General features: G+C 43.4%; 1 protein-coding gene across 14 annotated transcripts in view; it reads right to left on the bottom strand.

The window, feature by feature from the left end:
* The window catches only part of mef2d (myocyte enhancer factor 2d), a 43953-nt gene that overhangs the window by 22370 nt on the left and 5714 nt on the right, over positions 1 to 15869 (bottom strand). For 13 of the 14 annotated variants that reach the window (XM_028978807.1, XM_028978803.1, XM_028978810.1 and 10 more), the window contains 2 exons: positions 3617 to 3990; positions 1390 to 1593 (listed from right to left, as the gene is read on the bottom strand). In XM_028978807.1, coding sequence (XP_028834640.1) covers positions 1390 to 1593; positions 3617 to 3670 — 258 coding nt within the window. In that variant the 5' untranslated portion in view covers positions 3671 to 3990. Of the gene's footprint in view, positions 1 to 1389; positions 1594 to 3616; positions 3991 to 9668; positions 10040 to 15869 lie in introns of those variants that run through there. The other variant, XM_028978804.1, reaches the window with a different exon arrangement.

Raw genomic sequence — 15869 nt, 5'->3', positions numbered from 1 at the left:
CCTCTCTCTCCTGATTGGGATCTGCAGTCAAGCGGATTAACACGGTCTGGCAGGAGAAGCAGGCAGCCCACACACACACACACACACACACACACACGGTTTGTGTGCATACACATATTTCTGCTGCATTACAGTGAAGTAATGCCTGGTTAATCGCGTATGCGCGCGCATGAGTGTGTTTTCAGCATCAGAAGCGCAGGAGGGGGAGGCAGACGCCATGCTTTGTGTTCCATAATTCATACAGATGAACGCTTGCTCAAAGAAACTTGGGGACGCGCTGTGCACATCGGCGGCTGGATGAGTCTCCTCAGAAATGCCACTCTTGATGCATCTACATCCCCCCACACACACACATATATGTATACGTACATCTGAAGAGAGTTGCTAGGTTAAGCTGTGAACCCAACCAGAGCCTTGCTGATCCCTCATGTAGCACTGAGCTGTGTGAAATTCACAACCCAGCGACCCTCGTCGGCCTCTGAATTTTACATGAGGCCGGCATCTGGGAGGGAGCGATGTGCATACATGGCCACGCTTGTTCTGTCGCCCTCCTTCTCTCCCTCCCTCCCTCCCTCGCGCAACCAGCCAGGTCAGCCTTACACTGATGTGGCCTAGAGCCGCCCGACACCCCCGAAACCAAGTCCCACACGCGGCCGCAACACTACAACACAATCCAGAAGCATTGGTGGCAGCAACCCGTGGAATCCTACCTGCGAAGAGCATCAACCAGCTGATGCCTCCCTTCCTTTCCGTAGATGCGCTCACCCACTCTGGTGATTAACAACAGCAGTCTGTGATGAAATGCTGCGAAAGCGCCCATTTAAAAATTTTAAAGGGAATGATTTATGGATGCAGTGAATTATTCAGTGGTACAAATGCTTAATTTATTGCACATTTTCATCAAGACTGAGGGAACCCAAACAAGGCAGCGGAGAAATCAAGACAGTTTCCCAGAGAAGGCATGCAGAACTAAAGCTCTCCCCGACGAGGCAGCCATCTTGTGGCAACTGGGCCAGGACCGCGAAGGGGGAGTGCCGAGCGAGAGCTTCCTGCCCTTTCTTTGTGCCAAAACCGGGGAAGCGGCGGAGAGCCCAGATGTCCCTACCTCTGCTGCCCCACCATCTTCCAGGCTGGGAGCCAACTGCACACAGCAATCCATAAACCCTCCATTAATCTCTACACTCACAAATTACAATGAGCCTTCTGGCTCGGGAGTTTAGGTGGCTGTCCCAGCGCCACTCATACTCAAATCTGCTGGTGGATGCTCATACTGGCCACGATAGCTTCCTCAACCAGAAAAGCCCTCAAGTAGCGCAAGAGTCGCGATGAGAAAAGCGTGGCGTCCTTGCACTACCTCCATTTTAGCCCGCTGCTCGGTACCCTTCATACCTCAATGATGTCTGCGTTGGTCCTGCTTTCGTGGGGCTCGTTGTACTCTGTGTACTTGAGCAGCACTTTGTCCATGTCCGTGCTGGCGTACTGAAAGAGTTTGTTGGAGTGGTTGAAGATGATGAGGGCGATCTCGCAGTCGCACAACACACTCAGCTCGTACGCCTTCTTCATGAGGCCGAACTTCCGCTTGGTGAACGTCACCTGCGATGTGAAGTAGCAGAGTGGAATTAAAGTCCAAATGACAACACATTTACCAAGATTAGGTTGCCCTGAATCATTAATGATTCCCTTCATTCATTCAACATGAATATAAAAAGATTATAAAGACTCTTAGGGGTGTACTTTAATGCTAAGAGTGGTAGAAATTAATCTTAGCGCATGGAGCATATCCCATAGCAATGTCCCTCGCTATGATACTGTATAAAAAAAAGCAGTTTAAGTGCTGACTGTATGTCTAAAGTATTTCGTTTATTGGACAGAAGACTAGAGAATTTTGTCTTTTTAAAATAAGATCAAATCATGACAAACACAACAACTGAATAAAATATTAGTCATAAAGAAATTCATGACCGCAATGCAAATTTTTTAAAAGGTAAATATGTGCACTATATTTAGAATATAATAAATATGTGTGAATGTGTCATGAACAGCTGTTTCTTGAGCTTTTTTAGTATTGGCATCTGGGGACCAACAAATGTTATTCCTTGAAAACAAGAATGAGCGCAAAACAAGATGTTTCTGTGTGTACGCATATGTTCCTATACACACACACACACACACACACACACACACACACACACGTGACATTTAAAACCTCCACCTCTTTTCCCTAATTACTCAAACGCCACCATGTTGAAATGAAGCATCTCTGAGGAGCAGATCATCAGCCTTTCTCAGCTTGCTTTTTCAGTCACAGCTCCCTGCTGCCACAAATCAAATTATTTGGGGGGTCGTTACCCTCGGCAACAGCCAACAAAAATCCTCCTCACTCGCTTGCTCTCTCTATCTATCTCTCTCCTTACCTCAAACAGGAAGATAGGAGTCCATCACAGAGACAACTTGGATAAAATAGAGAAGGAAACTATGGAACCTAGTTAATTAAGGACAAAGGAACTACAAAAAAAAATAAACAACAGTATCAGAGGTCAAGCAGGCCACAGTGTGGGTTTCACCCACCTCAAAAAACAATAGCCAAGTGAGAGCCATTGGAGAATCTGTAATCATATTTCTTTCAATAATGCTAGGATAAACAAGCAACTCATAATTGGTATTAAAAACAGAATCACCTCTCAAACCTCATTACTTTTAGTGAATTTATATTCCCCAGAAAATAGTCAAAACAATGAAGTTCCATTCATGAAGCTGAGGTGTTTGAAGAGACAATTAATTTAGGCAATGAACAGTCAATGTAGCTTTGGTATAACACCAAGGAGGTGCACCACTGTAGGTTCTACAATCTTCTGTTGCTATATTCAAAAGCCCCAGGTAACCTTATTAGGTTCATGGCATCAGAGAAGTAAAAAAATATATATAATAATAATAATAATAATACTGGTAGTTCCAGCAGGAAAATGATCTTATATACAGGTCAAAATTTAAACAGTCACAAATAAGGGTCTAGAACCCCGAATGACCTGGCGAGATTCTGAGGGGAAATTTTCCAAATCTAATGTTTTATGAGAATACATGCTGATTTTTCAAAGTATTAAATGCATGTGTTTCTATTGAAAATAATTATTTATTAAAACAGGGATTTGCTTTTGTTGGAATACATTTATTTAAATTGAATCAATTCTCATTGTTCTCAGTGTTTGATATTGACTTGGCTTTGTCTGAGTGCAGGACTTTTCCTCAGGTTTCACTTTCTATGTTCATACAACAAGCTTGTTACAAAAATATGAAGTTCCTCTAAGCAACACAAGTCCTTCTGAAGGGTTAACTACAATGTTCCTCGCTATAAACTGCGGAATACATGTCTGATTATACGTTATCCTGCATTGATTTATTGAATGATTTACATATATTTTTGTCTGTGGACTAGTCATTCGAAGTCAATTAACAATCCTGGGAGTAAAGCCTAAAAAAAATCTCCTTTCTTTGCTCACACACACACACACACACACACACACACACACACACACACACACACACACACACACACACACACACACACACACACACACACACACACACACACACACACACACACAGGCAGAATTCTCACCTGTCGGTTTCGCTCATCTGTTATCCTTTGAATCTGTATCTTTTTCCTCCCCATAGCTGTGCTGTTCTTCTGGGGGACGCGGGGGGGACGTGGTCAGGTCGGAGGTTGTGTCTGTCCTGGAGGAGGAGTGCAGATGCACTGATCCCAGCTACACCTATGATTCTTTCAGTCTCTCTGCTCCAGCTGTCTGAGGCACCTGGCCTTACTTAGTTCTTCTTCCACAAGAAAAAACAGGAAGGAAGGAAAAGATGGAACGAAGGCTCGTGGGTCGGACTTCAGATCATGGTCTGTTTGGGGTGCAAGTCGTCCAACTGCAGTCTGATATTGGCACCTTCCCCCCTCAGTCAGTCTTGCAGAAAACGGTGGGCTTATTCCTGGGAACACAAGGAAAGGCAGAAACTTTCATACAGTGTTTTCTGATATATGCAGTGTTCTAATAAAATAAGGTTGCAAACAAGATATCCATCATATGTTCTAATGCATATGTATTAGATTAGTTTTATCATTTGATTAGTTTTATTAAAGCACAACTGACTTGAGTGTCTCAATTACCCACCCAACAAAGGTTTCAAGTTAAGAGGATATAGTCACATACACAGTCATACATGTAAAAGTGAAGTGATTTTCATTGAGAAACACTGCAGCACAGCACATGGTGCACACAACGAAATGTGCCCTCTGCATTTAACCAATCACCTTGGTGAGCAGCCATGATAGGGATTCGAACCCAATAGGCCAACCAATGCCCCAGGCAGTGAGATGAAACCCTAATCGCTTTACACTGAGCAAAAGATTAAAATTAAAAAATTTTATATGATATATATATATATATCATATTGTAGAACAGATAAATAAGGAATATTGCATAACGTACCAAATACATATTCTGCAACTGTGCAATGCAAAAGAGTAACTGTAAACAGTTTTTACAAGCTTATGAAGAGATATGCATTTGTGCAGATATGACTTGAGCCTTGTGACTTGGGGTGAAAAGCTCCTGGTCTGAATCATTCAGTCAAGCCCAGAGCTTAAAACAGCCCCATATGCAAAAAAAAAAAAAATCCTGAAATCTGTTCAGGCCCTAATTTAACAACTTTCCTTTGTCATGCAGAAAATATGCTTTCAAAAAATGTCTATGAGATAAAGTGGTTTTGAGGGTGCTGAGAAGGAGCAGCGAGGATGGCCCATGGGGAGCGAGCTGCTTTCTGGAGGTTTGCAATTCCAGAGAAGGGGAGGGTGACTGTGTTCCAGAGCCTCAGGGGGGGTGAGAGCGAATGAGCGAGAGCGAGGCTCTGCTGTGTCAGCTTCATTAGAGACATCACCTTCACGTCGCTGATCTTCTCGGCCCTGCGGCTACTTCGCTGCCTCCCCCGGCTTGATGTGCCATGTGTCGTTACAAATCAAACCCAGCACGCAGCAGCACCCTCGTGGAGCATCGTGCCACATATTGCCTTTCTGCTGCAGCCTTAACCCGAATGCTGGAGCTGTGGACCTCTGCTCCAAGCTCACAGCTTAATGTCAGCCTCATTACAGGGAGCTCTGCCTGCCATTCAACCGTCAAATGAATGTGGGTGGGTGTGTGTGTGGATCTCATCATGCCTGCATGGCCTTATTATATACATATCACACATTTTATTCACCTTGGCCCATTTTCAATGCCATGGATAAAAAGTGAGAAGTTGCGCGTGTTTCCGTCTCTGGCTCTGTGTTTAAACCTGAACATCTGACACAATGCTGCCACAGTGGCAAGGAAGGAGAAGCGAGATAAGGAGAAATGCCATTAGCCAGTACCATTAGACTGCAGGTAAATGTATGAATGGTAGCGGCAAGTCTATGAATGAGCTTATTACAGCCTCAGAATAGCGCAGAGGCAATGATCATTTTAAGACCTGCTATTACTATATGTAGGTCAAAAAAGTAGGCCTTAAAATAGAGCTCTATATATACACAGACACACACACATCCAGACTCTGTATACAGACACACATGCATGCACACACCCACAGCAGGGCAGGAACAGAGGCACCACAAAAGAGCAGCCATGATGGTATGTGTCATTTTCTGTTTTAATCAAATGACCGCTTTAACATTAATTCAGAAAATTTGCATAAAACCACGTCTTCTCTGGTGTTACCTATGCATGCATGCAGAAAATGAAATGAGGTAACGTTTAGGGAATATATGCCAAATCATATGATGTAATTCCACAGCAATGATGTAAGAATCTGAATTAACACAACATATTGTTTTTTCATTTAATATCTTACACATCCACAGATATCTTAAAGTCCTACTACTGGTATACTTGACAAGCACAACAGGCAAATAACTCAACATCAATCAAAGGGAGAACAAAGCTTGGTTTTCTGTTGCCTGCATTAGATTAGCAAAATTGACTAGATTTAAACATCTTGAGTAATTCTTTTCCTTATTTACTTGTGTGAAGCGTGGAGAATCGTCCACCTCAGCGCGGCTTGTATGCAGCTGCGAATGGGAACGTTCAGCTCAGAAACTCCCATCAACAGCTGGGTCTGCATTGCACTGGTGGGTTTTTTGGTGTATAGTGTCATCGTGCTTTATGTAAAAGGCCAAAAGCACAGGCCCCTGCTGCGTAACACTGACCTCACCCACCCCAAGCCCTGCAGCCGTTAGAGCCACCGTATTCTTGATCGCAACGCCGAGGATGTGCTGATGGGAAGTGAGGGCTGGAGCGGCCATCAGCCACGCAGGCAGCAGTTCAAAGGCAGCTTGTTTTGAGCTGCCTGGACCAGAGCAGATGAAAAGGCTCCTTTATCTGCGAGGGGGAGTCAGACAGACCTCAACCTTTAGCCTTTCACATGCTGAGGGGGGGCATGGGGGTGCTGGCCATCGCTGAGACTGGCCTGAGTGCCTTTTTCACATGAGAAGTGTCAGACCTGGAGACTGTCTACAGCTTCACCACAGCAAATACAGGCTTTAAAGCAAAGCATAAAAGGGGTTGTTTCTTGGTTGTGGGTGTGTGTATGGAAAAAAACAGCATGAAAAAAAAAAAACTAAAGGTGATAGGCTTGGGTTCAATACGCTTTTCATGTACTGATAGTCAGGAAAAAAAAAAACAGTATGTTAATCAAAATATACTAGCATTTATCGAATAGGCATAAAAATACTCCCAAAAGATAAATAAAAATCACAGCAAGATGACAAAGTCATTTACAGAAACAACTATTACTACAACTATTACAAAAGCTATTACTACATTGCTGGATAGATTAGGTTGGCTAATTGGCTAGGCATAATGTGCAAATGAGTAATTGAGCCGTTTTTACCTTTTTCCAATTTCCATTCAATGTGAAGTAATTCAGTTAATGAATGAATTACAAATTGGTTGTAATGCACACCAAGCAAGTGACCACTTTTATAACAATTAGACCAAGAGCCGATCCGTGGTAAATACGCCAATAATCTTACGCCGTCCCAAATGTATGGGAACAGAAGATAACGTCAAGTGATTCTCTTCTGCAACAGTCCCCTTTCTCAAGTCAATCGCATGCTGCATTAGCACATTTTCATTGCCTGCAACCTTTGCTTTTAAAGACACTGACAGCGTAAAACCGCCATCCATCTTTCCCCACTGAAGTGCTCTGGAGGACATGCGCTCTTTTGCGATAACACCATCTTCCCTCGACCCATGTGTGGGCATACGTGACGGCCGGCTGCCTGTGTGAGTAAGGATATCTCCTCCTCAGGGTGTGTGTGATACTGTCCAGTTTTGTTGTCCAAGCCTGCAACGCAAAGCAAAGCAGCCTGGTGCTAACAGATAACAGCCAGTGCCAGGGGTAGGGCCTGGCGCGCGGCCAAAGCACCGCTGAGAAATCCATCACCTTTCCAACTCAGCACAAGGGCCCTGCTGGGACAGCTCTGTTTAATTCCACTGTTTACGGTACCAGCAATTTACAAAGAACACCCAGACTGCAATATCCCCCCACTCCTGATTCATGACCCATTCACTTGACGAACCACAAAACGGGGATGTCTTGCTGGACAACAACTGTTGACAAAGATCAAGTGACCAAAACACTTCTTGGGACCAAGGATGGGGCTAAAATGGTACTGTACTCCAATTACAATTCTTGTAATAAAAGAGTTACTTATATTTTAGCTTGTATGTATCCTCCAAAAAATGCTGCTAAAGTGGCTACAAAACAGTATTAGACCAAATGACTGAATGAGCTACCATCAGTGCTTTGTTCACCTTCTACAATGCTCTGTTTTGCCCTGATCACAAGTCCAGCACCGGTTCCAGCTCGAAGTGGGACAGTGATCTTTCTCGTCCTGCCCTCAGGGGGCTCGGTGATTTACTCCAACCTTGGTTTGTACTGCCAGCACCAACTGCAGGATATTTCCAGCCTGTTGCCTCATGTCCCCGGACTGGTGAACACTTCCAACATGGCAGGCCTTCAAGACCATGCTCCTTGCAGTCCATATACCCCCTTCCTCATTGAGGCACGGTGTGATGGCTACACTGGACTGGACAAGGTACTGACCCAATACCCAAAACAATAAAGGAATGGAGGAGTGTAGAAAAAAAAGAAAGGCATTACTCTGTGAATGTGTGTTTGGGGAAGGGGTGTGAAGGGCACATGGTCTGTGCTCTCAGCTCATGAATCACACCCCTGCTGTTAAACCTGTCAGTACCGCAGACTCTACAACCAATCTGCAGCTTGTTGCATTTACATGGTGGGGGACATTTTGATGAGAAACTGTCATTAATTACGGCAACACACAAAAAAAGTGTTTTTTCCATCAGCAACACAAGAGGACATGGCACAAACAAAGCTGTTTTTTCAACAAATGACATGTTGACACTGGTCTATCTGTTAACCGTGTGGGCAATGTGGTCAAACTTGTCAGATGACACTGATGTGAAGCTAAACGCAGCCACGCCTGCCACAAATGGCAACCTGCTCTGCTACTGTTAGCTCTCATTCCAACACAGCCCAACATGAGGCAACAATTGAAAGACTGGTTACATTAACAAAAAAAAATCACCGGCCCATTTGGTTTCAGCTCATCTGCCACCAAAGGTGAGATGAAAATAGTTGATAGAAGTTTGAACAGCCAAAAGACAGGATGCTTTTAGTATTTTACCCCATTTCACATTCACCATGTACAAAACATCCTGGTGCCTAATATTATGCCAAATTGACCTAGAGATCTGAATTCCATTAGGTTATACTCATGCCAAAACGTTTGGTTCTTTAAACCACTTTGTAACCTGCCAATAATTCACAAAATTTTCACTTAAAGAGAAATGTAAAAACATGAAGGCATGTTTGATGTAATGAATAATGTCTATAGGCCAATGCTAACAATCCTACGCCTTTCGAACTATCAGAAAACCTATTGGTCGGCTATTATAAAAAGCAATATTGTCTGGAGCCGCTAAATACGCAAAAATCCTTTAATAAATAAAGTAACTACTTTTATTATTGTCATTAAGGAATAAAAGCTGTGACATAGAAAAAAAAAAAAAACATTAGACATCAGTGCACATCAACTTCACTGTATTTTTGGCCCACAGTAAATTCAGCAGAAAAGCACTCAATGTGGCAAATATTGTCAACTTGCACCCCCATACCAGGTGCAAAAATAATCTCAAAATATTCTGTCAGAAGTAATAAGAAGGCCGAATAATTAACAATTCCCAGCATTGTTAAAAAATCTATTTATTCTGCTTTTAAGATTTAGAAATAAAATGACTTTAGACTTGATAGTTGATAGACAAATTAATATTCAATTTGCTTGATTAGCAAAGCTTCCCAGGTATAAATTGAGATACTGAAGTGTTGTTTGAAACAATAAATGTGACAAGTACTAAAATATCTTCCACTTTACCGTGTCCATCACTGTAACAACTTCCTCTCCAATTTTAGGACAAATGTGACCACTTTTCTCTGAATCGCCTTTACTCTGCACTGTGTTGCAATAAGAAAAGTTAAGGGGAAATTAAATGATTAATTCTCCAAAAAAAAAAAAAAAAAAAAACCTAAAAGTGAAGAAAACAATCTCTTACCGTATGCTATTCCCTGAACAAAAACGAATCTTGTTCAATAGTCCAAGTCAATGTTAACGCATAATCCAAAAAAAAGGGACCCTCAAAAGTGGTGCGTCTGGTGCCTCAGTGACCACTCTGTCCAGCAGTCCTGGACTGCAGCAAGCCTCCCTGAGCTCCACTCTCCTCTACACCCCCTTCACCCTTTGCCCTAATATGCCTTCAGCAAGCAGCTCCAATTCATCAGTGCCTGTGGTGGCAACTGAGAGGGTGGCCGGGTGTTAGCACCGGGGCTGTAGTAAAAGCAGTTTGTTAGATCCTTATTACCAGCCCCCCACCCTGTTACACGTGTGTGTGTGTGTGTGTGTGTGCATTCTCTCTTCTGATATGCAAACTGCTGTAAGTGCAGTGGCAGCTGCCCACACACCTTTTGTTCCAACGCCCCCCCCCTTGCTGTCAGCACACCCGCACAGCTGTCTGTGGGATCAACTTGTGTGTCTAGTGGTGTTATACGCCGCTGCAATCCACACCGAATGAGGAGCTTATGCTCTCAAATTGATCGTTGCAGCATGTGCTGAGATATTTAACAGAGAAATATCAGTAGCAGACAACAGTAGATAAAATCTCAGTTCGCTTATGTGGTCATTTTTGTAATCACTGATTACAAAAACATGTTTTTTTATTAAATGATGCTGAAAAGTTCAGCACAGTTCTGTCAAAATGTTTCTTTCTTTCATTCGTCTTCCTGAGCACAATTGCCCCTTCCTGACCTTGAAATTTCTGAACGGTTTGGAGGGTGTGGGAATGGAAGGGCAGTGGGTTTGTTTAACATGTCACTGAGTCTCCACAAGGAGACTTCTGGTCAGCACGGAAGGCAAGACATGAAGCGCATTCCTGCGCTGACCGTTGAGTGTTAATTGAGGGGTACAAAATACCAAAGAGCAATTTAACCCCAGAGAAATAACTAATATGGGCAAATATTGGGGAAGTCTGACTGGGATGACCGAAAACCAGCACTTCCTTATATCAAATAGGATATCTGCCCATGCTGGGAAAAAATACACAAAGGCCCTAAACAAAACAAGGAACGATTACTAGGACAACAAACACAAATGAAGGGTCCGGTGAAGAGACATAGCCACAAGGATCTCACCGACCGTGGCTTCCTGTTGTACACAGTGTTCTGGCCCAGCGCCTAATAATGGGCTTTGTGGGACTGCCTTTGCCTTTCTTCCGGAGGTTAATGCTGAGCATTGCCCAGGACGGTGTGGTGCCAACTTCACTCGTGCCATCGTACAGCAGAGGACCTGGGATGAGAGTGGTTGGAGGAAAAGCCCTCGCTCCAGTTTGCATAAAATTCGAATTATTTTTTTAATACGCACAAAGACTGCTTTTTATGTTGTGTCAGAAAAAAAAAAGACACGATTATGGTGTTTGAAGTGATAAACCACTCTTGTTCTTGTTTTTGTGAAATTCAACACCTGTCAGAATTGGCAGTGTTTCAGTGAACCTGAAGCATGAGCCAAGAAAGGGTCACTTGCATCTACGATACCTTTCAATGGCACCTTTAAAAGGAACATACTAGATTTGTACAACCAGATTGTTCTTCCATTGTAGTAGAAAAGGAGGCAGAGTCTGATGACAATCTCATTTATGAAGTATTAGTGTTAGTACTAAAGTGTAGTACTTGTGCTGTAATGCAACAACCAAAATCTGAACAGAATGGAGCCCAGGAGGAGCCATGGTTGACAAGTCACTTTTTGTACCAAAAAAATAACAAAATGACCCCTAATTTACAATTTACTCTGTTAAACATAAAATCTAGATCAAACAAGGAAGAAATAATTTATGTTACAGAAAGATTCTCTGATAGAGTTTTACTTTGATTCAGAATTTTAGCTAAATCAGAAAAGCTGAAAAGTGAGTCAACTTGACATTAAATATTTAACAAGTAAATTTGTTATTATTGCTTTATATTTTAAATTCAATCATAGCCTTAGCACTTGTCAACTGGACAGTACTACAAATACCATCCTAAACAGGCATGTTGCCAGAAACCAGTCATATCAGTCTGGGAAGATCAGAGTAGACAGAAAAGCTACGACCCAGGAGTGCTGCAGCACGTCAAGGCCAGGGGTTGTCTTCGGGCAGGCAAGGTTCAAGTACCTTTAAACAGAGGGGCCTATGATTTGACTTTACAGAAAAAAAATCAATCATAAAATGTTTTGCTTTGATTGAAGATTTAAATTAATAAACAAAAACTATATCATTAACTCAAAGTACAAAATTTCTTCAATGCCTTGTGTTAATAGTTATTGTTTCTTGTTAATTCATTCTAATGAATAAACATTAGAAATGTGAATTTCAACTGGGTCAGAAACACTGCACCGAGAACCCAGAAAGGTTTGATATAAAACACTTTGATGGCAATCACTGTCCTCCTCAGTCCCTCCATTTAACCCTCAGAAATTTGGTGTCTTTGCGCCAGTGAAGCTGTCACAGCTAAAGGGCAGAGGTCATGGTGAGTGAGACAAGTCCCAACAGACGCCACAACCTGTTCTCTCCTGCTGCGACCCCCACCCATCAGCTGCCAGCACAGAGGTCTCCTGTCTCCGTGCACACGCAGCAGAGTGCCGGGCCGCAGCCTGCACCCAGGCAATCAACCTAGCGGTACCAAAGACATTTGGAACGTTCTCTAAAGAGCAACTGCTGATAGGGAGCAGGGGTGGCGTCACCTCGAAATTGAAGCGTGTCTGGCTTTGTCGTGGCCTAAAAGATTTCAATACAAATTGAAGACAACCTTCAGGCAGAGGTCATCTGATTGTCATTAAAAAAAAAAAAAAAGTGAAAACTTTTCATAATCAATATTCAGATTTTAATTAGGCAGCCATTAGGCCTAACTCATAGCAGGCCCCTTGGAATCTGAAGACTAAACACATTAAGAAGATGCTGATAAAACAGAAATGGATGTGATGCCCTTTCAAGAAGCCTAGTCGCTGCTGATGGGGGGACAGATGGCATTTTCAGATGCATTGGCCAGGGGAGGACCACATATAGCGCCGGCCCAAACCAAATGGAAAAGGGCATTTTGCAGTGGTGCTCTCAGTAAACACTCGTCATTCCGTCAAGCTGACGTTGTTCTGAGAGGCGTCTGTCAAATCCAACGTCTCAACTTTTTTGACTGACCGGCTGTGAGCAACTGCTTCTCTTAACAATGGAGACGAGGTTTAACAGAAGGCAGAGGCTTTAGCAGAAGGGGCTGGGAGTTGTGAATAAACAAATCCCCACAGGCATCTGATGTTAGCAGAGCGACCCACACATGTGCAAATCAGACCTCCTCATTTCCTTACCTCCTCTTTTTCTGCTTGTTCTGACACTGACACACAGACACACACACACACACTTCTTCTCAGAAACAGCTGACGTTTTAACAGGCACCCAACAGCTGACAGGTTACAGGTGGGAGAGCAGACTACCATTAACCTCTCCCACTCCAGAGGCATGCCACCGTGAGCACACTTACCCACAAATCCACACCTGTTGCACTTTAAACTGGTCACTGTGAAAACCCATAAAGCGACCACTCCCCACACTCACCGGCCCCAAGCCCTGGGTGCCATTTCTGCCTTCATCACCCCACTGACTACGCTCAACTTACAGAATACATCGCATGAACTGTCACGTTGACAAAGATCAGGCAGGTCACACACTTTCTAAAAAAAAAAAATGGTTCACTTTAATGAACAAAACATGGGATTCAAACCCATGAACATAAAAGACAAGTCCAGACATCAAGTATGTGGTCAACACATGCACTTCTTCTGTGAGATCAAGAACAGTTTTGGTCTCTAAACAGTCTCGAGTTCACACAAAATAACATTCAACTTGCAGTTATTTATTCCACTGCATAATTATATTCTCAACTCGATGGACCAAAAAAAAAAATAAAAAATTTGATCAGGCAAATCTGATGATGCTGTTCCCTCACATATATTCATGTCATACATGACACTACCAGAAATGCAATTATGCCTTTCACCCAAGTATCATTACACAGAGCCCGTGATAGTAATCAGCTATTTTACCCCGTCATCATGTCAGTAGATACAGCCATTATACAGGCTGTGTCCAGGCGGCCCAGTGTGATGTTTCTGGATATTTGTGCACACTGGCCCTTAAGCCGCGGTGGTTTAGCGGTAATGTGATATCCATTTAGATATTATAAACTGCAGCAATAATCCTCTGTGGGCCGGCCAGAGTGGTTTAAATTCACTCTTTGTGTCGAGGGCTGAACACATAGAATTGGATGTGTAAACACACCATGGGCGAGGGGGAAGCAACGTCAAGTCAGCTGACCCGGGGCGGACTGGGGAGGACAGAAATGAAACGGGTAGCCATTAGCCCATGCTCTAAAATAGTGAGAGGAATTCTGATAACGAGCCAAATGTGACAAAGGTGAAAGTTTATTCATCCTCCATCCTTTCATGTTTTCCCTTTGATGTAGAGCTACTGTCTCTGTCATTAGTAAAATGAAAGAAAAACTCTCTTTATCCTCCTAACGTTCGAGACAGGATGACCCTGCGATGACGAAAGGTTCTTCTGAGGCTTCAGGAGCTATATGTTCTCGCCGACCAATGATTAGATGCCTACAAACAGAGAAGATGCATAAAGACCCTGGACAAATGTGTCACCCCGGAAGGACACAGAGGGGAGATTTCCTCTGACCTCATTACTAGCACTCTGCACCCTGAGTAAGAGCAAGAAGTGATCGGAAATTCGGCATTTTCCATTCAAACATGAAGACAGAAGAACTTGAGTGTGCAGAGAGCTCAAAAGAACAAGGTGCAGATGGCCTTATAATACATGTAGCACAGCTGTGGAACCCTAAAACTCCAGAGCTCGGAGAAAGATGAGAGCAGGAGGGGGGGAATAGCTGGAGGATCAGCCAAGGAACAGAACGCCGCGAAACTCTGGCTAGGGTGAGAGGCGCTGCAACATGGAGGCAAAGAGCAGGTGGGACGACAGAGGACTACGAGAATTAGCAGGCTCTCACATCAAAGGGACGGAGAAAAGGAAAGAGGCATGGGTGCAGCGTTTCAGCTCCTGGCCCGGGCTCTTGCTGTTTCAGCTGTGATGAAGTTGGGGCCAGGTCCTGCCCTCACGTCACTCTAACCCCTCCCACATTGCTATCAGAAGGTTCTGTACCCTACCAAAACTTCAAACATTGTTCTCCAATGATTTGCCTTTTTGCTCCATGCAACAGTTGATGGAACCATCTGGCATGAACTGATATCTGCCTACATTGGGAAAGACTGGGTATTGTACATCCTCAAATATCTGTATAAGCAATGAGGGCCAGGGTCTTCTGGCCAATGAGAAATACTGATCCATGATGACGGTCATTCACCACCAGCATATCTGTTTCTGGTATTTTCCAACCTGTGACAATGACTGCAATCCCATATTTGCAACCAATTAGACTGATTTGTCCATAATTAAGCACTCCTTCCTACATGCAGCTCTCCTTGTGAATAATGCTTTCATTTCCACTGTGAAACTCCTTTGTACAAGAAGCATATCATGGCTCATGCCTTTCGAAAGTCAGTCCTCCTCCTACTCACCTCAAGACGTACCATGCAAAGCCAAGAAGCCTTGGCTATTCATGACCCTTTTCACAGGTTTTCCCTCCATTTCTAGACCCATTCCCTCCATTTGTAAAATCTCTGCAGAGCTGCAGATTTGAAGATGGAAGATGGCCCTGTCCATTTTGTCTGGTAAACTGCCAGGAGCCTGATAATCAGTGATATTCACTTCACCAGTGCTTGTAATGTTGTGGTCGATGTATTTATGTGTCTTTCGACATATATGGAAACGCAACCCAACTGCATATATTATTACGCATGCTCGCCGATCAGGCACAGTCAACATACAACCCACGCAGCACCATAAGCTGAACAGCACTGTATGCATGAGCACAGAGATCAGGAAGAGCCCACATATCTGACTGACACCTATCTTTCACAAGGAGCCCATGGCCGAACCGGGCCAGTTCTGGAGTGTGACAGGACCTCGCGAATGAAGATGTATTTATAATAAAAACATGTCTGTGTGCACTCTGCACTCCTCTTGCGTAAAGAGTTTTCATTCTTACTTGGATTGTAAGTATTATTAACTGTTGATTGTGCAATTTGATTGTACTGCTGTCATATATTCTGCAGTTAT

This window comes from Denticeps clupeoides, chromosome 5, assembly GCF_900700375.1.
Source record: "Denticeps clupeoides chromosome 5, fDenClu1.1, whole genome shotgun sequence".
NCBI classification, from domain to species: domain Eukaryota; kingdom Metazoa; phylum Chordata; class Actinopteri; order Clupeiformes; family Denticipitidae; genus Denticeps; species Denticeps clupeoides.
Note: the sequence above shows the minus strand (reverse complement) of the source record. Positions and strands in the feature narration are given on the sequence as shown.